The sequence below is a fragment of the Schistocerca nitens genome, chromosome 2 (genome assembly GCF_023898315.1).
Source record: "Schistocerca nitens isolate TAMUIC-IGC-003100 chromosome 2, iqSchNite1.1, whole genome shotgun sequence".
NCBI lineage: Eukaryota > Metazoa > Arthropoda > Insecta > Orthoptera > Acrididae > Schistocerca > Schistocerca nitens.
The window spans coordinates 35,842,602-35,868,078 of NC_064615.1; the positions used below are offsets into that span (position 1 = coordinate 35,842,602).

General features: G+C 39.9%; 1 protein-coding gene across 1 annotated transcript in view; it reads right to left on the reverse strand.

Annotated features, from left to right (window-relative positions):
* Positions 1–25,477, reverse strand: part of LOC126235702 (hexosaminidase D-like) — a 237,332-nt gene that overhangs the window by 115,255 nt on the left and 96,600 nt on the right. The window contains exons 6-7 of the mRNA XM_049944457.1: positions 12,406–12,480; positions 2,225–2,420 (exon numbers count right to left, since the gene is read on the reverse strand). Of these exons, the coding sequence (XP_049800414.1) occupies positions 2,225–2,420; positions 12,406–12,480 (271 nt within the window). The remainder of the gene's footprint in view (positions 1–2,224; positions 2,421–12,405; positions 12,481–25,477) is intronic.

Consider the following 25,477-nt stretch of genomic DNA (forward strand, 5'->3'; position numbering starts at 1 on the left):
TTCCATAGGGCAGAGAACCAAGCCCCGCTCATACTGTGTATGATAAATGGAATTTGAAGGACACAATGAGCGCCAGTGTAGCAGAAGGCAGGACGCTATTCACAATGCATCGGGCGAGGCACCTGACTACCGCCTCCGTAGTTGTATGTGGTACAGCCTCCGTGGCTGTACGTTGTGCTGCTGATTGGGGTCCTGGGCTTCCACCTTCTCAACACCCACCATCTGTGTTACGCCATTAGTACGTGCCGAGCCCTCATCTGTCTTTGAGAGCAATGGGGCATGTCGCAGTCACTGTTGGTGAGCTGTTGTAGGCTTGCACCTGCAAATTCCTGGCCCAGTTACCAGCCCAACATTGTTGGTGGGTCATGACCTGCAGTATTACCAACAGCCTCCACAGTGCTGCATTCACATTCCTCACCATGCACAGACACACGACTCAGTGTTCCTTTCACTGCATCGGAGAAGACAACTCGTGTTGTAAACAATAAATATGCTTCCAGACAATGCTGTTTAGCTGATGCCTTTGGGCATATGACAGTCACCTCCACTACCTCCCTGAGCTCAACATCCTGCAGCTGTAGTGTCACCACCTCACCTATTTAGCCTCCGTGGCCATTAAAGTCCAGAAACTGTGAGGTGACTGCTAAACTACTTACAAAGTTTTAAGAACCGGCTTTAAATTATGACTACAAATGTACTGCAAAACCTTACATATTGCTTCTGTAATGATTCTGAGGACAAGATTAGATTAATTGCAGCATGCATTGAGGCATAACAATCATTTTTCTCACACTCCATTCATGCGGAAAAAAAAGTGTCGTGCACTTCACAGTGGTGTGCAGAGGATAGAAGTTGCTGTCTTAATTGCATCTCTGGTGAGTGTCATGCCATATCTGGTAGATTTTTTGTGTAACAAAAGTGGGTTATGGATCAACAATGTTGCACACAGCTGGCAAGAGAGTACACAGGGTAGTACAGATCCATTCGCACAAGTGATTGGGTTCGGTGTGGAATGGAATGTTGTGATTGACAATATGGTCACGTCCATTAGCTGTGAAAAGAAAGGAATTAATATACTGCTATTCAGCTTGTGTAACAGATGTGGGTAACATTATAGTGCCCTCTACATGCCCATAAAAAGATTGGCATATAAGAATGTCATGTGGGTGACCACAGCCATTATGGGGATTTGTTTGTACATATTTGGCTAGAAAGAGAAATAGTTATGGATAAGTTGTTGAGCCGTAACTGGAATGAGGTGGTGTATATGGAATAAGGAGCTGGAACAAATACACTATGAGGAAAAACTCAATGCAAACACATGAAATAAACTTGAAACACGAAGCAGAGAAAAATATACATGTGTGATGACTGTACATGACCTATGAATGTGTTTGTGCAATGAAAATGCAAAAGGGCTGTACACTGTGGGCTACAGGATGGTCGTCCAGTGTTAGGGTAATCCATTGCACATCTGTGTTTTGCTGTGATCACCTGCAGTGGTATAGTGGGAAGGAGGTGTCAAAACAGTCTAAAGTTAGTGGTATTAATGTATAACCCATAAGGTAAGTTTTGGAGTTCCTAGGCCAGTTGATGAAGTTCCCAATGACGTTAAACCTATGTTTGATTGGATAAAATAAATAGAACAAAGGAGAACTGTCTGAAAACCTTAACAAATCAATAGAATTTTGTGGAACCTTCACGGAAAACCTTGACTTGCAGGAAATCATTTCCCTCTGTCTCAGTTTCCTGATAAATCATATGCATATAAATAAAAATACTAGAATTAAAAAAAAAGAGGTTGAAGGAGTCAGGAAAAGGAAAATGAGTGATAGGGGGTGGAGGAAGGGCAGAAATACCTAACCGGACAAAGGAGAGTAATTTGTTAGTGATACAATAATAACTCTATGATGAAGCCCAAGTGATGATTTGCCGATGGCTGACTGTTACATTATCCTCTGGTAACATTTTCCATAATGGTATTTAACAGTTGGTTGGTGATAATATTTCTCACAGTCTGGAAGATGATTCGGCACAATGCACTCATTCAAAGTAACAGAAATAATTGACAGAATAGATGTAGGATTTTGTGCATTACTTTCTTAATTAAGCTATTTTGTGTATTTTTAAAAAATCCTAATTAACTACATTCATATGACCAGAATCTTTGTGGAACAATGAATATATGCAACCATTCACAAATGTATGTAAAATGTAAACATACCTAGACCAGCCCGTGAGAGCAACACCACGAAAGTTGGGAAATTTGTTGACAACCTGGCTGAGCACAGTAAGCCACTGTTCGTGATTGCTGATATGGTGCTGTATGACTGGCAGATTTTGTGAGCTACCTGTTGCTCCTTTGAAAGCTGTTGCTACCCATAAGGTGTTGAAGACACTTGCATATCTTTCCCACATATCTGAAACAAATTGTTCTGGGTGCTATATTTGCAAACAAATTACACAATATTTTACTTAACAATGGCATTCATCATATTCATGCACTTAAATCAATCACCCATGTTATTATAAACCAACATACAGTCACTCCATTGCATTCCTTTTTCTTCCAACATTTCTCTTTGTACACAAATTGTTGAAAACTATAATTCCCTTTATTACGTGGGGGCTGAGAGTAAAGCAAACGTCAATGAATAAAGAAGGCACATTATTTGGAATTTCACACAATGAAGAAAGAAAAAGCAGAACCATGAAAGAGTGAAATCAGAGCTTCCTCCAGGCAGGCTTTCACTCTTTCTTAAAGATCTCAAGTGTTTATTATCTTTTCTTCATTAACTTGCATATTATCTCGGTACTGCCGCTAGCCCATAAATATTAAATGCTTAGTTAGAAAAACAGTCCATGCTGCAAAATTATTACTGCCTCTTGTTGTATGCAGATAATTTAATATTAGCTGATGGAACAATAGTATTTATACTGGTCTAGCAGCTGATAATGGACATTTGTTGATGACTTATTAAAGTTGCCTATCATACTCTGTAGATATAGATTTTTTTGTGGAATGTAGCATAGTTCACTGTAAGTACTATGTTTGATAATACATACTATATCTTCTCCTTATAATCCTTTTTTTTTTACTGAAGATGGGCTTTTGGTATACAGTACTTATTAAACAGAATGCAGTTCATAAGGAACAAGCCACATGATAACAAATTCTGAAGACAGTTACCACTTGTAAAACTTTAGTTATCCGCTGAGTACTGTAGTGTAGTATGCCCAATAGTTCTAGTCTTCCTGTTGATAAATGTAATTGAAGTGGATTCAAATTGAAACCTATTGCACTTTTTTACAAATAATTTCCATCTATTTTATTCTATCAGTGTTACTGATGTTAATTGAACTCAATCATAATAGAGGGTTATTCTAAATGATGGACCCATTTTCAAAACTTCATATTTATTCAAGAACAAATCCAAAATGAAATACTTTATACCAATGAAAAGAGGAATTTTCAAAGTTTTTTCTTAGTGTTTGATATCAATTTAATAAATTTAATAATTTGTAATTACTTAGTTTTAATAATTATTTAATGATAAGAAATGTAATAAATGTTCAATGTGGCCACCATTGGCTGCACGGCAAACATCGATGTGGTAACCAAACTCGTCCTACACTCACGAAAGCATATGTGCTGTTACTGAGTGCACAGTAGCAGTGATCTGGTTCCGAAGATCATTCAGAGTGGTCGGTAGAGGCGGGACGTGAACAGCTTCCTTCCCATAATCCCATAAGAAATAGTTGCAGAGTGTGAGATCAGGAGATCTCATTGGGCAGCAGCACAGAGGTAGGTCCTCACGTCCCCTGTGACTAATCCAGCACTGAGGAAGGAAGTCATTCAGAAAGCCTCGTACATCACAGTGCCAATGGGCGGAGCTCCATCCTGCTGGAAAATGAAGTCCTAGGAATCTTCCATAACTGGAGGGAACACCCACTGTTCCAACATGTCCAGGTACGTGATTCCCGTTACAGTTCTTTCCGCAAAGAAAAATGGTCCATAAATCTTTGTATGGGATACAGCACAGAACACGTTGGTCTTCAGTGAGTCTCTTTCATGTTGCAATGGTGAATGTGGATTTTCCAAACCCCATATGCAAACAATGCATCTGTTGACTTTTCCACTAAGGTGGAACGTCGCTTTATCGCTAAAAATTACATGCTGTAGAAATGTGTCGTCCTCCATCTTTGCTAGCACATAACCACAAAATGTGAGATGTTTCTGTTTGTCATTGGGGTTGACAGCCTGCACAAGTTGTAGTTGATGTGGCTTGTGCAGCAAACGCCATCTCAGGACTTTCCATAAAGTTGGTTGGGGTATTCCAAGTTCTCGACTGGCTCTATTGGTAGACTTACTGGGACTGCGCACAAAACTTTCTTGAATCCATTGGACATCATCCTCTGACACATGCGGTTAGCCTGTGCTTTTTCCTTTGTACACACTCCCAGTTTGTTTAAATTGCTTAAACCAACGACTACTGCTTTTGCAAGTAGGTGGTTGAACACCGAATCTGGTACGAAATGCCCGCTGCACTGCAATTTGCAACTCACTTTTCACAAACTCACGAATGCAGAAAACCTTGTGCTCCACAGTCGCCATCTCCCTCACAAGTGACAGTGAAACGGAATGACAGCCCTACTGCCACGCGAACTCCACCATCTGCTTCTGAAGCCGCCACCGCTCGCCTGCCACCACCCACCAAAAACTTTGAAAGTTCCTCTTTTCGTTGGTATAAAGCTTGTTCATTTTGAATTTGTCCTTAAATACATACAAATTTTTGAAAATTGGTCCATCATTTAGGATAACCCTGTACATAGGTAGTAGAAACCCCCCAACACTGAGCAACACATAGTGGTGATACATATGTCCAAAATGAAAATCATCTACTTGAGTTCAAGTCAACAGCAAAGTATTTTGTCAGATTGTTCCTTATTCATGCACAGGTCGTTGTAGTAGAGAGTTTGTGGAAATGATTAGAGCAGAAGTTTCCCAGTAGATACAAATGACACTTGGTGCAGCTCTGCAGCTGTTGATTTACAACCAAAGTGGAGGAGGGACTCTGCTCAGGTGACCCGCAGAATACTACGTGACTGGCAGATGAGGCAAGCTCTGTTCTACACTGCCTCCTGGCAAGACAGTACCGCTTAGAACATAGGCATCACTGGCTACTGATTGCTATCAATACCATGGATGGCCACTGTATACATCAGGTGGCCACGGGTTGTTTCCAGGATGGTGAGCGCCCGAGGGGTAGCTTACTCAAAATACCATTCCAACATTAGAGTGCCATGGTAAAAGCATGTGCTGTTATGTGTAATGTGCCCACAGTTCAGTGTTTTCAGTGCTTTTCTTGGTCAGCCTGTCTAAGACAGGTATGATGACCTGTGAAAGAGGGCTGTTGGTACGAGTGGTTTGGGCCATGGTTCAAGTGATGACAGGGAATCTGTCTATGGTTTTCTGCAGGTCCTCATCCAGATGAAAACACATGACTCAGTTTTGTCTAAACCTAAGCCTTGCCTAATTGGTCAACGTGACACCATGTGTATGTTAGCACATTTTCCAGTGTGACTGCCAGAGCCTCTTTCACAATCTGAATAACTCCACTGATCAGCTGTGATAGTCATTGAATTGTAGGATATTGGTTGTTATGAATTTCAGTGAACCTGTGCATGAGAACTGTTGCAGAAAATAGTCCAAGGTGTCAACAGCAACAATAAGATGACCTGGTATAGAAGTCACCAGACTGGTTGCTCAAAGGAACTTGTGTTTTGGTGTTTAAAAAGTATGTTCACAATAATCTGGCCACATATATGATACACTGTTTCAGTGAAGTTTGTTAAGTGAGTAATGTGCAGTCAATAGTATAAATTTAGCACAGTAATTTACTTTGCTTAAAAACACTTCCTTTTTCATTAGGTTGGCAGATCAGGGAAGGGCATCACACACTGTAAGATGCTGTTCTGTAAGCATAAGTACTTTCAACTGCAGTACAATAGTCGTGGTCCAATCTTAGATGATTCAAAAGTCAAGGACAAAACAGTCACTGCACTTATCAGTCATAGACCTATGATGCTGAGAATTGGAAAGGAGGCACATATTGCTGTAGAAACAATATGCGTGTGTGTACGGTTATTATCAAAGCACGAAAAATTCCATTAAAAATTTATAATGTTAGCTTATCTTTGAAACAGTCTTCATGAGATTGGTTTTTGGCACAATCATTTTTCATCTCAGAAGTGACATAGTGCCCAAGAGATACCAGTATTTGTGTGCTGTGAAGTTCATTTCCTTTGAAGACATTGTGTGGCTTGACAAGTCATGAGTTAACGCATTTCACAGACTAACTGAAAACTGTACAAACTGCACAGCTGAAGTGACAACAGCAGTAATAGCAAAGGCTAGCACACGTATCATCCTTCATGATGACTTGGCTTGTGGCTTCATTCCAAACTGTTTATTGCCACTCAGTTCCAGAAAGCAAGGCAATTATCATTACAAAAGTGTGACACAGTTTTCACAAATTGTTTTCCTGATTTTCTGTTCCAAAAATTTCCTTCAAATTCACTGATAGTAATGGACAATGTGACATATCACTGTGTTGTGGTATATAAACCTTCGACAATGTTGTGGACGAAGGTGGATATACTTTCTGGGTGAAGATAAATGATCTTCAGGAAAACCTGACATGAATAAGGTGGGATTAATGAGAAATATAAAGCTTTGGTATCAATTAACTGGCTATGGTGACAAGGGATATCTTAATAAAGTTTCTCCTGTACCATGCTCAGTCCAATTAGATTGAAATTGGGTCCAGGAGAAAAGTAACATGGCAGGAAAAAATACAAAGTTTATCCTCAAATAGGTGGAAATGCTGACAAGAGAAGCTACTGAGAAGTTACCCAACGCAACTGGCCTCATGTTGTGAGCAATACCAAGATGGCTGCTCAGGAAACATGGATCTGTGAAGATTTACTGGAGCTGCTGGAAGCATAAGCCACATTCTTACATGGTTATTTCTGCATGAGTAGTAACTTTATCCACATCACTTACAGCACATGCAATCTTTCAGGCCAAAAGACCACTATGTCAGTTTACAGTTCTGCCATTGGATCCTACAATACAGTACTGAAGATCCAAAGGTCACAGCTAGCATTTCTATTATGTATGAGCCATGATTTACTTTGAGTGAGAGGCTAATTTACCATAATAACCACGCCTAGGCAGATGCAAATACTAGAGTGATCATGGAAGCAAGGCTTTGGATTTACTTTACTAATAATGTGTGGTCAGAATAATAGGTAACAGTCTCGCATGTCCACACACTGTACTGGATAAGTAACAGGTTCTGTGTATTATCAATATCTGCATGACAAATTACCTGCACTACTGGAGAACACAATCCTTGTAGAAATACAAAGAATTTAGTTTATGTACAATGGGGCAACAACAAATTTTCTACCACTCATATGACAATACCTAACACAGACATTTATGACAGTTAGTGAGCAATGGATTGCCTGGCAAGGTCCAGTTGTGTGACCTCCCTCTTCACTATATTTTAATCCCTTAGATTTCTGGCTAAGGCAACATTTTACAGCATTGATGTATTCCACATCCATTGACAATGTGCACACATTACAGAAGTGTGTGTGTCTTGTATGTAACCAAATTAGAGCAGGAAAGTTTGTCCTCACAAGTCTGTGATTCTTCAACATGGAGGAATAACAATGAATGGCAACTGCATCAAGCACTTCCCGTAGTGTCAACAGAAGATGTCTATCACAGGACAGAATGGCCCATATATCAACAAGTATTTGTTCCTGGACAAAAGAATATATGGAATAAAATGGTATTTTAAAAGTGCTGTGTAACATTGTCCCCCCCCCCCCCCCCTGTCATGACAATACCTTTTTAAATGTACTGCTCTGGTGTTTCTCCGAGGAAAAAAGGATTAACAAAGGCAGACACAGTGAAATCACACTACACTGTCAGCATTGGCTCATGAAAAACTGCTACAACAATTGCTTGTATTTTCACTGTATAAGAGGGTTGGTAAGAAACTTATGGCAGTATAAAACTGTGTGCAGGATCCAGACTCATGCCCAGACCTCTGTCTTTTGTGTACAATGCTCTTACCAAATGAGAATCTATGCATCACCCCATGACCTGCCTCACTACTTTAGTTATCCAATAGCTCCATCCCACTTTCAAAATTCTGGAGAGGTCCACCAATATAATTTCTTGGCTACCCCCTCCCCCTTTTCCCTCTCCCAGCTTTCAAAGTGAAAGGATGCTGTGGAGAATATCAGTAGCTAAGACCTGCGGACATGGTTTCTTAACACAAAACAATGTAAAATCCATGAGCTCCTTGTTAAGAAGTTAATTTTGGTACTGCATTGCACGAAGTCATGGCTGCTCGTTCTCACACTAGTTGGGAAAATAACAATAAATTACTTTCATGATCAGCCATAAAAGGAGATGTATGCAACATGAGAGTCATGATTTTTTTTTAAAGTTATAAATTTTATAGTTATTTTAAACAGAGCACCTTTTATAGTCCTGACAAGCAGCACAATAAAAATGGAGATGTTTAGAGCTGCTGATGGACAGGTGACATTGATATGGAGTCCACAGAGATACCTTAACACCACCTTCTTAAAGGAAGCTGAATTTTTAACAATAACAGAAGACTTGTAGTCTCTCTTCATCACTTTATTCTTCAATATTTCATCCAGACTGCTGATGGAATATTAAAACATGCCAAAAAGACTCAAATATATTTTAAGGCAAACAGGGAGGTAAAAAGCTGGTAACGTAGCATTATTCATATGACAATAAAATGAGTCAATAGAAGAATTGTTCTCTCTGCACCACATTTAACAAATCCATTCTTTGGATGAAAAGACATGACATACCACTTCTTGCCCTTGTTAAATGTAAAATAACTAGCCTTAGGTAGTGCACGTAGAAGTATTTTCACCACAGTACCATACCTTTACAATAAACTTTACTGAACTGATACAAATGTACTCAAAACTGAAATATCAAATCTATCACTCAATCACTCATGTGAATAAGTAAATGCAGAAAAAATCTGAAACTAACAGATTTATCACTCTTACGGAAAGGATAGATTGCTATTTACAGTAAAGATGAAATGTTGAGTTGCACAAGACACAATAAAAGTATTGTTACACATTAAGCCTTCACTCAAGGCCTGCATGAAAAGAAAAACATACATGCATTCACACAAGCAAGCATGCCTCACACATAAGTGACAATTATCTCTGGCTGCTCAGGCCAGAATAAAGCTAAAACATATCATACGAGAGTAACAATCCATAATGGACTGGGGAAGAGGGAGGGATAGCAGGGTATGGGTGGGGGAAGAGGAAACAATGCTTACTGACAGAGGATGCGAGGACTAAAGGTGGCAGACAAGTCTACCCACTGCAGTGTCAGGAGGCTGTGGGAAAAGGAGAGAAGGGAAAAAGGGAGCAGAAGGGAGAGGATCAGAGAAGGGAAAAGATCAATGGGAGCATCAACAAAGAGAAGTGCACAATGTAGGTGAGGAGACATGAGGTGGGTGGTGGTGATAGGACAGAGGAGGCAGAAAGTGCTGGGTGGAGAGTGTGGGGACAGTAGGTTACCATAGGTTGAGGCCAGGATGATTTCAGGAGCGGAGAAGGTGTTGTAAGGATAATTGCCATTTGCTCAGTTCAGAAAAGCTAATGGTTTAGGGTAGGGTCCAGATGTCCCAGGCTGTGAAGCAGTCACTTAAGTCAGCCATGTTATGTACAGCTGCATCTTGTGTGACAGGGTGGTCCACTTTCTTCTTGGTGACAGTTTGGCAGTGGCTATTCATCCTGGTGGATAGCAGGTTGGTAGTCATACCAATACAAAAGTCTGAGCAATGATTGCAGCAGAGCTGGTACATGACATGGCTACTTTCACAGGTGGCCTGGCCTGTGACATGGTAGGATAAGCCTGTGACAAGAGTGGAAAAGGAAGGGCTGTGTGGGTGGAATGGGCTGGTCTTGAACCTGGACCTTCCACAGGGATATGATTCCTGTGGCAAGTGGTTGGGTTTGAGAGTGGCATATGGATGGACCAGGATGTTTTGGAGGTTAGGTGGGTGATGGAACACCACTTTAGGAGGGATTGGAAGGATCTCAGGTTGGATATACATCAAAACAGAGCAAGATGATAGATAATCAAAGCCCTGACAAAGGATGTGGTTCAGTTGTTCCACTCCAAGGTGGTACCGGGTCACGAGAGGGGTACTCCTTCATAACTGGTTCTTGGGGGCGATTGAAGGATTTGGGGTATGTGGAGATATGGCATGGGAAGTCTTTTTATGGACTGAAGGCCTTTGTGAGATCTTCAGCATATTGGGAAAGGGAGCTTCCATCACATCTGATACCCAATATCCTTCTAACCCCTCCTAAAGTGATGTTCCATCATCCACTCAACCTCCACAACATCCTAGTTCATCACTATGCCACTCCCAGTCCCAACCACTTACAAATGGGATGATATTCCTGTGGAAGACCCAGGTGCAAGACCTGCCCAATTCACCCATCCAGCACTTCCTATTCCAGTCCTGCCACTGACTTATCCCACCCTATCATAAAATGAGCCACCAGTGGAAGCAGCCATGTCATATTCCACGTCTGCTGCTATTGCTGATCACCTTTCTATATTGGTATGATTACCAACCAGCTATCCATGATGTTGAATGGCCACGGCCAAACTGTGACCAAGAGCAAAGTGGACCACATGTTGCACCACTTACAGCCGAACATACCATGCTTGATTTCAATGGTTGCTTTGCAACCTAAGTCATCTGGATCCCCCCCTCCACTACCAGCTTTTCTGAATTGCAAAGATCCTTACAACACATTCTCGACTCCTGAAATCATCCTGGCCTCAGTCTCTGGTAACCTAATGTCCTCACATCCTCCACCCAACAGTCCCCACACCCTCCACCCAACATCCCCCCCCCCCCCCTCCATCTGTCCTATCATCTCCTCCGAACTGACATCCCCTCACCCTCACTGTGCACTGCTCCCTGTCAACACACCCACAAATCATTTCCCCTTCTCTGCTTCTCTCATTTCCACTACATTTTTTTCTCTTCCCTCTTCCCCACAGCCTCCTGGTGCTGCACCAGGTAGCCTTGTCTGCCACCTTTAGTCGCTGCATGCTATAATGAATCACCTTCCTCTAACATTACCCTTTTTTTTTAGAGATAACCAATACCATGTATACTATCGATTCTTGCGTAGGTTAAAATTATCTCAGCTGTTTCATTAAAAGATTTCATATGATTTTGCATACAATGTATTATATTTCAGGCTAAAATGTATAAAAAAGGAATTAATGTGTTACAATCGATCCGTACTAACAGTCAAAATTACTCTTCTTTTAAAAATAATTGATATTACAAAATTTGTGGTGTACTTAAAATTCATATTATTAATTGCACAATCTAACACTAATTATTAAATTTATTTCTCCATTGATTTACAAAATAATGATATATTTTAGCAAAGATTCTTCTTTGGTAAAGAAAGTTTGTAAACTCTTTTGGTTTGTAAACTCTTTGGAATAATGTGAGTACCGCAGAATGTAAGTAGTGATGGGCATGCTTCTGATCGAAGTAGACATTTTCTAAGTTTGTCACCAAAAATGTTATTATTTTTTCTTTTTTTTTTTTTTTAATGTGGAAAATGTAAAAACTGTGTGATATTGACAGACGTGACAACGAATAAAATTCAAGAATAACATAAGCAAATCTTCATCAGTTATTTAGTCATCAAGAACCTACAAAATCGAAATTTCAGCTGTAAGAATGTACCCCTAGACAAGACTTTGAACCATTGACAACAAAAACAAGAAAATGAACATCAGTAAAAAGTTATTCTTTTGCATATCTTACACCTCTCAAAGCTTTCAAAATCAGTGCAAAGAATGAGAATTTAATAGTGATGTGTGGGAGGGTAAGATTAGAAAGCTCCGCCAGGAAGCACTGTTTTCTCTTCCCCAAATCATACCCTGCCATCACCCCCCCCCCCCTTTCCCTGCTCCTGGATTCTTGCTCTCATTCAACATATTTCAGTTTCAGCCTGGCCTCATGTGCTTGCTTGTGTGAATGCATGTGAGTTTTTCTTTTCTGATGCAGGCTTTGAGCGAAAGCTTCTTTTGTTATGCCTGTCTGCCAATCAACATGTCATCTTTACTGCAAGTAGCAACCATCCTTTCGATAACTGTGGATATTCCGACCTGCACGTTCCACTGTTAGATTTATCACTCTGATGTAAGACCCAAGCATTTAAAATTAGTTAAATAAGTTTATACAAAAAGTACATATTTAGTTAAAATCCTACCTGGTGAAAGCTGAAAAGCTTCGGCTGGAAGATAATGCCATACCATTGGCTCCACAAATTTTCCAAGATTGTATTCTGTCAAAAATGAATGGATACACATTAGACACCACAAAATTTACAAATGAGAAATATACAATGGTTAAAATGATTAGGATGTGAGAAGTATTAGGATTTAATGTTCTGATGACACTAAGATCAAATCAGCTGTGTCTTTTCAAATGAACTGATCCAGAATTTGCTTTAAGTGGTCTAAGAAACCCACAGAAAACCTAAATCAGGATGGCTGTACCAGTGTTTGAAGGCACACCCTTCCAAAATTTCCAAAATAAAAACAATTACAGGATCAGTGAAAATAATCAATTATTTCCTGGTACTAATGCTGTATAAGAGATACGTTAGAGTGTAATGTCTCTTTACTATTACAGGAAGCAGAAAAAACCAACCTAATCACTTGGATATGTGATATTTAAATGGGAATCACTCATTAACTGAACCTCAAGATTTAGTGTTAATGTTCATTTTTTCACCCTTAACGAAGCAGTGTGATGTCTCAAAAACATGATTTAGTGGAATTTTCTGCTTGAAATGCCATTGATAAGATGGAATTTGATGAATTTTTTGTGGTAAACACAGATAGAGTAGTCGAAAATGTAGTTTTCACAACTGTGGACAGTGAGAAATGTTTGAAAAAGATTAGGGCAGAAGCATCTGTAAGGATGTACAGCTAGAGACAATTATTCCCCATCAATTACAGTACAATGGAAAAGGTGATACAATGCAACTATTGGCTGTGAGTATTATAAACTGCAACAAGTCAAAGAATGAAAATGTAAACTGCCTGCATTTAACTCTGAAAGCGTGGACATTTTGCATGGTGTATATTGCATTAATAATGTGGTATCACGATGAATGTGGACACTGGACATTAGGGATGGAGGAACATGAATGGAGCCAGGTTTCACTTTCTGATGACTAACAATAATAAAAATTCCTGGATGCAACAATACGTAAAACAAGGGGAAGGCACCTACTCGCTTACAGTGAATCAATGTGTGGAGCACAGTAACACATAATAGAAAACAGCATTCACACCAGCTTTCATGCATTAGCCTCTTTGCTGGCAACAGAACACACATTCACACACACAGACACCCAAATACACACTTCCGTGGCCATGGCAAGTCTTGCCATGGGCACAGAAGTGTGCATTTGGGTGTCTGTGTGGTTGTGTGTGTTAATATGTGTACTATTACTTTAAAAAAGCTAATGCTTAAACACTAGTGTGAAAGCTTTTTTCTGTTATGTGTTATGGATCAATCAGCTGTAGGTGAGTGGTTGCCTTTCCCTTGTTTTACATATTTCTGATGACCTGACATGAACACGTTTACGGCTGGAAACAGCATGGAACATGGATGCTTATCTGTGGGGGAAATATCCTAATACTACAGTAACCAGCTGATGGTGTGGGCAAGATTCAGCATTACTGGACATATTGCCTAAAATTGTCCTTTCAGAGCTCAAAGGTATATGGAAAAAAAGCTCCAGATTCTTTTTCCGTTGTATGCTGGTGCTGCTTGTACCTTTTTGGGACAGCAACGTTCATCCCCTTAGTGTTCACTCATTGTAAGCTAAAAAGTCAGGACACCGCAATCATAGTCCTCAGGATTGAATGTTCTGTGTCTGAACTGCACACAGAAGAGATACACTATGCGATCAAAAGTATCCAGACTACTGACTGAAAATGACTTACAAGTTCATGGCGTCCTCCATCAGTAATGCTGGAATTCAATATAGTGTTGGGCCACCCTTAGCATTGATGATAGCTTCCACTCTTGCAGACATATGTTCAATCGGGTGTTGGGAGGTTTCTTGGGGAATGGCAGCCCATTCTTCACAGAGTGCTGCACTGAGGAGAGGTATCGATGTCGGTCGGTGAGGCCTGGCATGATGTCGGTGTACCAAAACATCCCAAAGGTGTTCTGTAGGATTCAGGTCAGGACTCTGTGCAGACCAGTACATTACAGGGATGTTATTGTCATGTAACTACTCTGCCACAGCCAGTGCATTATGAACAAGAGCTTTATCATGTTGAAAGATGCAATCACCATCCCCAAATTGCTCTTCAACAGTGGGAAGCAAGAAGGTGCTTAAAACATCAACTGTGATAGTGCCATGAAAAACAACAAGAGGTGCAAGCCGCCTCCATGAAAAACACGACCACACCATGGTACCATGGCCTCTGAGTTTTACTGTTGGCACTACGCACGGTGGCAGATGACATTCACCAGGCATTTGCCATACTCACAGCCTGACATCACATTGCCACATTGTGAACTGTGATTCATCACTTCACACAATGTTTCTCCATTGTTCAATCGTCCAATGTTTACACTCCTTACACCAAGTGAGGTGTTATTTGGCAATTACTGGCATGATGTGTGGCTTATGAGCAGCCGCTCGACCATGAAATCCAAGTTTTCTCACCTCCCACCTAACTGTCATAGTACTTGCAGTGGATACTGATGCAGTTTGTAATTCCTGTGTGATGGTCTGGATAGATGTCTGCCTATTACAACTCTCTTCAACTGTGGGCAGTCTCTGTCAGTCAACAGACGAGGTCGGCCTGTACGCTTTTGTGCTGTATGTGTCCCTTCACATTTCCACTTCACTATCACATCAGAAACAGTGGACCTAGGGATGTTTAGGAGCATGGAAGTCTCTCTTACAGATGTATGCCACAAGTGACACCCAATCCCCTGACCACATTTGAAGGCCATGAGTTCTGCGGAATGCCTCATTCTGCTCTCTCATAATGTCTAATGACTACTGAGGTCACTGATATGGAGTACCTGGCAGTATGTGGCAGCACAATGCACCTAATATTAAAAATGTATGTTTTTGGGGGTGTCCAGATACTTTTGATCACATAGTGTACTTTACATATAAGCCAGATTATTCACTCCAGACTGTACCTGAGCAGAAGACAGCTTCTTTAGTAGTAGCACAATGCCCCACAGGAACTACGCAATAATTTCATTGAAACCATGTTTTTATGACAACAATATGTCATATTAGTATCAGTATTTACTTCAGATGTTTCTGAACTATTCCAGTGGTGCTAAAAACTACCCTCACATACCTTAGGTCACACGGCCAATAATTATAGTGTAGTGCAATGTCTTTAAATCATATCTGCCTGTGTATAATTATGTGAAAATCTGTACATACTTCTTAATTGTTTTGACCACTGTTTAGTGACAGAACTGAAGTATACAAACAATTTAGATTTAAGTATAAGAAACACTTGCAATTTATGAATTTCTAAAAGGCATAACAATTTTATTGTTGCTGTCAAACACAACAACAATAACTATTAACAAAATATATGACAGAAGAGGAGCTTATAAATTCTAGTTGCCAAAATAGAGGCAACTGGGTCATGGCTCATAGACACACACATTTTAACAACATATCTGATCTTCTGTTTACTGCAATTCAGAAATTCAAATCAAAGCAAATGACAGGATGTGGTAAGAAGCAGTAAGTACAGACATAGATTCTGAATGGAAATAACAACCACTGCAAACTCTTAAAAAGTCAAGAAATTAGGTAGAGAAAAGCCATGTTCCAACCTTAAGGTTGCATTACTGTGCAACACTGTGGCAGGTTAACACACTACATACAGACGAGTCACTCCATGGGAGATTTAAATTATAATTTCTGAAGGAGCTAAAAAACACAAAATGCCATAACATTGAAACCCATTAAGAAATTGGAAACTATGCACAATGCCTAAGACAACCTCTAGAGAAGAATGTACGAGGTGCATTCAAGTTCTAAGGCCTCCAATTTTTTTTCTCCGGATTGGAAACAGATAGAAACATGCGCATTGTTTTAAAATGAGGCCACGTTCATTGTCAATACGTCCCAGAGATGGCAGCACCGTATGGCACATGGAATTTTACCGCCAGCAGAGAGAATGAGAACTGTTTTAAATACTTAAAATGGCAATGTTTTCCTTACTTGAACAGCGTGCAATCATTCGTTTTCTGAATTTGCGTGGTGTGAAACCAATTGAAATTCATCGACAGTTGAAGGATACATGTGGTGATGGAGTTATGGATGTGTCAAAAGTGCGTTCATGGGTGCGACAGTTTAATGAAGGCAGAACATCGTGTGACAACAAACCGAAACAACCTCGGGCTCGCACAAGCCAGTCTGATGACATGATCGAGAAAGTGGAGAGAATTGTTTTGGGGGATTGCCGAATGACTGTTGAACAGATCACCTCCAGAGTTGGCATTGCTGTGGCTTCTGTGCACACAATCCTGCATGATGACCTGAAAATGCGAAAAGTGTCATCCAGGTGGGTGCCACGAATGCTGACGGACGACCCCATGCTGCCCGGGTGGCATGTTGCCAAGCAATGTTGACGCACAACGACAGCATGAATGGGACTTTCTTTTCGTCGGTTGTGACAATGGATGAGACATGGATGCCATTTTTCAATCCAGAAACAAAGTGCCAGTCAGCTCAATGGAAGCACACAGATTCACTGCCACCAAAAAAATTTCGGGTAACCGCCAGTGCTGAAAAAATGATGGTGTCCATGTTCTGGGACAGCGAGGACGTAATCCTTACCCATTGCGTTCCAAAGGGCACTACGGTAACAGGTGCATCCTACGAAAATGTTTTGAAGAACAAATTCCTTCCTGCACTGCAACAAAAACGTCCGGGAAGGGCTGCGCGTGTGCTGTTTCACCAAGACAACGCACCCGCACATCGAGCTAACATTACGCAACAGTTTCTTCGTGATAACAACTTTGAAGTGATTCCTCATGCTCCCTACTCACCTGACCTGGCTCCTAGTGACTTTTGGCTTTTTCCAACAATGAAAGACACTCTCCGTGGCCGCACATTCACCAGCCATGCTGCTATAGCCTCAGCGATTTTCCAGTGGTCAAAACAGACTCCTAAAGAAGCCTTCGCCGCTGCCATGGAATCATGGCGTCAGCGTTGTGAAAAATGTGTACGTCTGCAGGGCGATTACGTCGAGAAGTAATGCCAGTTTCATCGATTTTGGGTGAGTAGTTAATTAGAAAAAAAAAAAGTCGGAGGCTTTAGAACTTGAATGCACCTCATATTTGTTTGATTTGGATGTAAAAACACAGCTGATTTTCTCTCAGTGGTGTCTGAAACTAATTAAAACATGTGGACATAATGAATTTTTTGTGGAAAGATGGAAATAAAAGGTATTGATTTTACAAGGAAACCTATTCAACAATCCCACAACTTTTTTCAGACTGTTCGCAGTTTCCTCGTAATGTTGTTTCACCTTTTGGAGACAGTCCTTAAATATAGCTTCAGGCAATTACCAAAAGTTGCAGCACTAATTTATGTTCAGTTTTTATGTTTGTATAATAATTTATGTTCACAAGACACAAAAGTCAATATAGCTAAGGCAGAAATATGCTGTGGGTGAATAGGAACAGTCACTGTTTGCTTTGTGGAAAAGTTTTTAGTAATCATGAGAGCATCCAAAGTTGTGACTATCAACAGATATTCTAGATTTCTTTAAATATTTTCAGACAATAATAATAATTGAAAAATACCTTGAAAAAAAATTTACAGTAACTAATAGAATAGCTATGAAAAATACTGTATATTGTCAGCATCATGGCAATGATGTTCCAAACTTTACAAGTTTTTCTGGTTTTCAGATTGTTTAAGTTTTTGCTATGGGAGGTTTTGCTCAGTGAACATTTTTTTTTTTTTTTTTTTTTTTTTTTGGGGGGGGGGGGGTCTTCAGCTGGGTATAATCATTGACACTATTTGAGTTCTCACCAACAAAACCTGCTGCTGTTTTCAGATTACTATTGAGGACAACTCCTTAGTACTCACCTGAAGATGGTAGCAAGCCCCATTGCAGAAAATTATGTAGTATCAATCACTATGCCCTACTGAAAATCTAAGTTTACTGAGCTTTAGATTTCATGTCATATCATGCAATTGTGTTTTATAACCTGTCACCAATGCACCATATTTTATGTCCATAACTTATGATTAAATGAAACCATTGACCGAAAAGCAGAAGCATTGAGTTGTCAATAGGCATACAGAAAACAAAGGAAACTAGCTAGATTTTGGAGTTATCCTTTGTTGAGCTAGAGGAAAATAAAATATACAATCTCAGACACACTCACATACATGCGTACACACACCTGTGCCCTTACATGGTGTCAGCTAGATTAACAGTACCAATGTTATTTTTCAGCCGGAGGACTGGTTGTGGTGGTATTATTATTGGGTGGGGCAGGCAGAGGGTGAGGGAATCAGGGAGAAGGACTGGAGATGGGTGGTTAGCAGCCGAGGGAGTAGCCGGTTTGCCAGCTAGGAGTGCAGGAGGGAGGGTGGGACGTATATGGGCTGGCACAATTGTATTGGCTGATTGCAAGCAGCACACGCTGAAGACAATGTGAATTTGGAGGGAGTGACAGGACAGAGAAAGTGGAAACTGTTTGGTGGAGGGTGTGGGGACAGCAGGTTACCCGTTACCCAAGACTGACTCCAGGACAATTACAAGAGTGGAGAGTGTGTTTTAAGGATAACGCCCATCTGCATAGTTCAGAGAAGCTGGCATTGGAGGGAGGGATCCAGATGGCTCAGATTGTGAACCAGCCAGTGAAATTGTACATGTTATGTCAGTTGCATGTTGTGCAATCAAGTGGTCAAGTTTGTTCTTGACAGCAGTTTGGCAGTTTTCATTCATTCTGGTGGACAGCTGGTTGGTAGTTATACCAATATTAAAAGCTGTGCAGAGTTTGCAGCAGAGTTGGCAATGATATGGCTGCTTTCACAGGTGGCCCGGTCTCTGATGGGGTAGCATAAGCCTCTGACAGGGCTGGAGTAGAAAGTGCTGGGTAGGCCTTGCACCTTGGTCTGCCACAGGGATATGATCCCTCTGGCAAGGAGTTGGGAGTGGAAGTGGCATAGGGATGATAATGATATTGTAGAGGTTGGATGGACAATGGAACACTACTTTAAGAGGGGCAAGAAGGATCTTGGACTAGATTTGCAGAGTACTGCCTGTTTGTGAAGGCCTTTGTGAGACCTTCAGCATACTGGGCAAAGGAGTCCTTGTCACTACTGATACATCATCCATTGGTGACTGGAATGTATGGGAGGGATTTTATGGTGTGGAAAGGATGACAGCTGACAAAATGCAAGCACTGTTGGTGGTTTGTGGGGTTAATGTGGAGAGCAATGTGGACAGAGCCATCCAAGAGATGGAAGTCAACATCCAGGAAGATGGCGAGTTGGGTAGAGGAGTACCAGGTGAAGCAGATGTAGGGGCATATGAATGTGTGTGTGTGGCGCATTTTATTTTACTCTATCTCACCAAAGGATAACTCTGAAATCTAACAAGTTGTCAGTTTTCTTGCATGCCTATTGCCCACTCAATGCTTCTGCTTTTCGGTGAGTGATCTCCTTTAATGCTAAGGTATTTACATTCTACAAGACCTTTCCTACAACATTTACATTTTACCTTCATTCACCTGTAACAAAAAGAGAGCAAAATATTTCAAACAGAATACAAGCGAAGTTAATGATGTTACAGAGAAAATATCAGAAGCCTCTCCTCTCATAACTGTTATACCGTGTCACATTTGTGACATTCACTTTCACAACATCTATCTCCAGGCAGGCTATGTAAGCTATTGTTACACTCCTCTACCAGAAAGATATTTAGAGGTATATTAATACTCATCAACCAGTTAAAGTACAAATATTTTTCTCAAAAGGCTGGGAAGAAGAAATGTACTTAATGACTGGGCATTGCTGAAAAAGTAAGAAACTATTTGGATTTCACAACAGCCTTAGTGCTTAATGTGTCACCTAACAATTCATTAACTACAAACAAAATGTTTAACACTTTGGTGACCAAGTCCAAGCAGAGCAGTGTGTGAACCTACATCTACATAGCCAACAGACGATGGCTGCATTTTTCAAACCATAAAAGAAGCACTGGATACTGTTTGGAGATTTTTGTTATCTGTTTTGCATGTGATACATGTACAGTTTTGACATCACGCATCTTCAAGGTGGAATGGCGATAACAGTATTACCGAGAGTTGTACTACCTGTGTGGTCTTTACGTATTCTCCTTGACTCAGTGTCCTAGATTGGAGTAGCATGGTGCACCATCGAGTAAAAGCAAACGCTGTAACAATGTGGCATATCATCAGGGCAGGCCAGAAGATATCGACTGAAATGTTAAGTAATGTCATTCTTATGTTTGAGCTTGTTATGAGTGGACAAGCAATGTCCCCTGTTCTGTAATGTTTAGAACGCAAGAAGTTATTGTACACTGGGACAAAATACATATGAAGCTGGTTACACAAGAAAAACTTTGTATTCATTTAAATAAAGATGAATGTTTGTTGAAGCTTTTTCGATTCCAGCACGAGTTGACTGCATCGGTGAAGAAGTCCATCAAATTTGTACCGGCACTGTCCGAAGAGGATTCGATTTTAGGTGCAGAAGTTCACAGATACAAAAAGTAACAAGCTAAACTCTGGATGCATGTATATTCATATAAGGGGACACTGCATTCTGGTGCCCTGTGAACAGGTCCCAGAATAATATCTGCTGGAAATCGATAGAAGCTAAGAAAAAAGTGTTACATTAAATGAAAATTAAGAATAAATTAACATTTTAGCTGGAGATTTATCAAAGATTATCACTGTAGTCATTAGCAACCAAGTCATCAGCAAAACACTGTGGTGAAGTGAATGAGTAGATAAAGAAATCTGAGAATAAATAATTTGACAATGAATAATAATTACATTAACTGAAAATAATTATGTCTCAGAGGAATTTATAAAATCCACCAGTCACAAGATCGACAGCTGGGACTAATAAGAGCTACGACTGGTTTCATCGGGTCTAGAACTATCCCACAGTGATTAGTGGTGTCCACGCCAGCTGCTCACCAAGCAGTGGCAGTCCTGGTTCACTGAGTACAGTGATAAGGTTTCTCATTAACATCACAATGCAGGTGACCTCTGGTGAGTTGTCTTAAAGTTAAATAAGATGGTTTTTTAAATGTGTTTTGCAGTAAGTAAGGTGCATTTGAGTTCAAAAGATGATTTTTTTTTTTTAAATACAGAGTTATCTCGAACACTTTGATGGTTGTTAGTAGAAGATTAATTTCAAACTGAATACTGCTTCAACCACAGCTCCATATTGACTCAAAATATGGAAGAGGTTTTGAAGATTCATGTGGAATCAAAAGAACAACTGAACGCTCACAATTTTAGACTGAATAATACTAATGCAAACATACTCAAGTTGTTAGATTAAAAAAAAAAGCTCTTGCTGAGACAAATCCTCAAATGATCACTGAATTAAATGATTGATAGCACAGGTGCTGGCTTACTAACAGAATTAAAAGCAGATTCAAAGAGTCAAAGTGATGGTTTAACACCTGAATTACAACCAACTAACCAGAAATTAGATGAGCACATTATTCATTCCAGCAACAAAAATACAGAAATAAATAATAAAATGTAACAATCAGATCAAATATCATAAATATGAAATGAGAGTTATATTTTGGAGTATCTGAACACTTGAATTTTATTACAGACATATTCTGTCAAACCAAATATTAAATTTAGACAAATTCCAGTCGTTAATGTCAGTTCTAATACTTCAACATAAGGAAAATATATAAATGAGGTTCAGAGGGCACAATCCTGTAAGAAAGATTGCAAGCTGTCAAAAAGGCAGATGTGGCCATGCATGTGATTCCTGTTGGGACATTATGAGCATGCACAGCCAGGCTGGTGTGTCTTTGACAGCTGAAGTATGGAGGCCATGCTTAGCTGAACTCAAAGAACTGCATGAACCTCATGGTATCACTAACAGGTGGGGGCATCCTTACACTGCAAGTATGAGAATTATCATGTCTGCAAGACAGCAGCCAGGTGAACACATGCTCTGGATGCACGATTAAGAAAACCCGTGCATCCAGGCTACTGGCGAGAAATGCGAGAGGGAGACTGTCATGGCTAAACTGAAAGACTAGCATAAATGTTAAAAAGACTAAATTCAATTAAAACTGAACCTGACTAGTGACTAATGAGCCAGTAACATGCTAATAAAGACAAAATTGAGGTGAGTGCATGGGTAAGTACACCCTGTCATTTGGAATAGTGCTTCTTAAGTTATTTATTGTTAAATGTTTTCTGTATAAAATCAATTTTGAAAATTAATGTATTGACAATGCCTTAAATCATTTTCACAAACAAAATGACTATAGATAAGTCTCAATGAGCACTATTAGGAGATTTTTTATACCTATTTTAAATTAAAGGTCGGAATGCGCATTCCGTGCATAAAAACAGGGATGTTTACCTAAATAATAAATGAAACACTGAAATTAGTGACAGCATTATGAAGTAAACACACAGAGGGATGTATCTATACATCTACGTATACATCTATACTCTGCAAACAAGTGTGACATGCATGGCAGAGATTACATCCCATTGTACCAGTTACTAGTGTTTCTTCACATTCCATTCATGTAAGAAGTGCAGGAAGAATGATTGTCTGAATGCCTCTGGGGGTGCTGTAATTATTCTGCTCTTGTCCTCGTGATTCCCATGCAAGTGATACGTAGAGGGTTGTAGTATACTCCTAGAGTCATCACTGAAAGCCGATTCATGAAACTTTGTTAGTAGGCTTTCTCAGAATAGTTTATGTCTATCTTCAAGAGCCTTTCAGTTTAATTTCTTCAGCACCTCTGTGAGACTCTCCCATGAGTCAAACAAACCTGCAACCATTCAAACTGCCCTTCTCTGTATACGTTCAATATCTTCTGTTAGTCCTATCTGGTATGGGTCCCACACACTTGAGCAATAGTCTAGAATGGATTGCATGAGTGATTTGTAAGCAACCTATTTTCTAGACTGATTGCAATTTTCTAGACTGATTGCAATTTTCTAGACTGATTGCACTCCCCCACTACTCTATCAATAAACTGAAGTCTACCACCTGCTTTACCCCTGACTGAGACTATGTGATCATTACATTTCATATCCCTACAAAGTGGTAACCCACAAATTATATGAGTCTGCTGATTCCAACTGTGACTCACTGATATTACAGTCATAGGATACAACTTTTTTTTGTTTTGTGAAGTGCATAATTTTACATTTATGAACATCTCAAGCAAGTTGCCAATCTTTGCACCACATTGAAATCTTATCACGAGCTGACTGAATATTTATGCAATTTCTTTCTGACACTACTTCATTATAGATAGCTGCATAATCTACAAAAAGTGTGATGTTACTATTCATATTGCCCAGAGGATCATTAATATACAACATGAACTGCAAAGGTCCCAACACACTTTCCTGGGCACACCTAATGTTACTTCTACATCTGACAATGACTCACCATCCAAGATAACATGCCGTGTTCTGTCTACTGAAAAGTCCTCAATCCAGTCACAAATTTCACTTGATACACCGTACGATCATACTTTTGACAATAAGCGTAGCTCTGCTACTGAGTCAAACACATTTCGGAAATCGAGAACACTGCATCTTTCTGACTGCCTTGATCCACAGCTTTCAGTATGTCATGTGATAAAAGTGTGAGCTGGGTTTCACATTTGACGTTTTCAGAAGCCATGCCGGTTGGCGTGGAGATGGTCATAGTTCATAATGTTTGAGCTCTGAATATGTTCTAAGATTCTACAACAAATTGATGTCAATGATATTGGATGGCAGTTTTGTGGGTCACTTCTTATAGTCGGGTGTAACCAGTGCTTTCTTCCAACTACTGGGCACTGTTTTTTGTTTGAGGAATCTACAATAGATTATAGATAGAAGAGGGGCTAACTCAGCCACAAATTCAGTATAGAATTTGACAGGGATTCCATCAGGCCCTGGAGTTTTATTCAGTTTTAATGATTTCAGATGCTTCTCAACACCACTGACACTAATATTTATTTTACTCACCTTTTCAGTGGTACGAAGATGAAATTGTAGCAATGCTCAAGGGATTCAATGTACTTAGTTTTAACTATTTATATTTATTAGAAACAAAACAGCATAAAGTAGTGTTCGCTTTAACAAAATTGATGTTTCTCAATAAGCTATTTAATTCAGAGAAAACTCAAGAACAGCTCCAGAAAGCCGAGGAAATTTACAAACAAACAGATATATGATATGTATTACATTAAATTTATATTTTTGACACACTCAAGATGAGACCTAACACTGTTCATACACACTGTCCCTCCTAGATCTCAGTGCCAACTATTCCTTGAATGTCCAAAATGCACTGCACAAGATGGCTTCCACATATTTAAGCCCTCACTCTGAAATGAGTCAAGTGGACACACTTCTGAATTAGAAGCAATATTTATACAATAAATTTATAGTTTATAAATATGTCTTGACATTCGGGAGTGTGTGTGCTTGACTCATGTCAAAGTGAGGGTTTAAATATGTGGAAGCCATCTTGCGCAGTGCATTTCGGGCTTTCGAAGAGTAGTTGGCTTTGAGATTTAGGTGAGGTAGTAGGTATGAACAGCATAGGCTGTCATCTTGAATGTGTCACAACTTTTCTAAGTGATAAATGCAGACTTGTAATATTTACACGAGGAGCTACCAAATTCTCTGAAATATTTTCAACTTGTGAGCTTAGAATATTTCGCATTAGGCAAACTAGTTCAAATGGCTCTAAGCACTATGGGACTTAACATCTGAGGTCATCAGTCCCCTAGACTTAGAACTACTTAAACCTAACTAACGTAAGGACATCACACACATCCACGCCCGAGGCAGGAATTGAACCTGCGACCGTAGCAGCAGCACGGTTCCGGGCTGAAGCAAACTAGTCTGAACTCTAAAACTTCACTGCAGTTATTTGTACATGATCTGCAGTCATAATTTAACTAGGTTACAATTGTGGCACATTAACTTTATACAAGCACTAAACAAACTTTTTTTTGTTTTTTGGAGAAAGTTTTTGCGAACCGTACATGAGATAC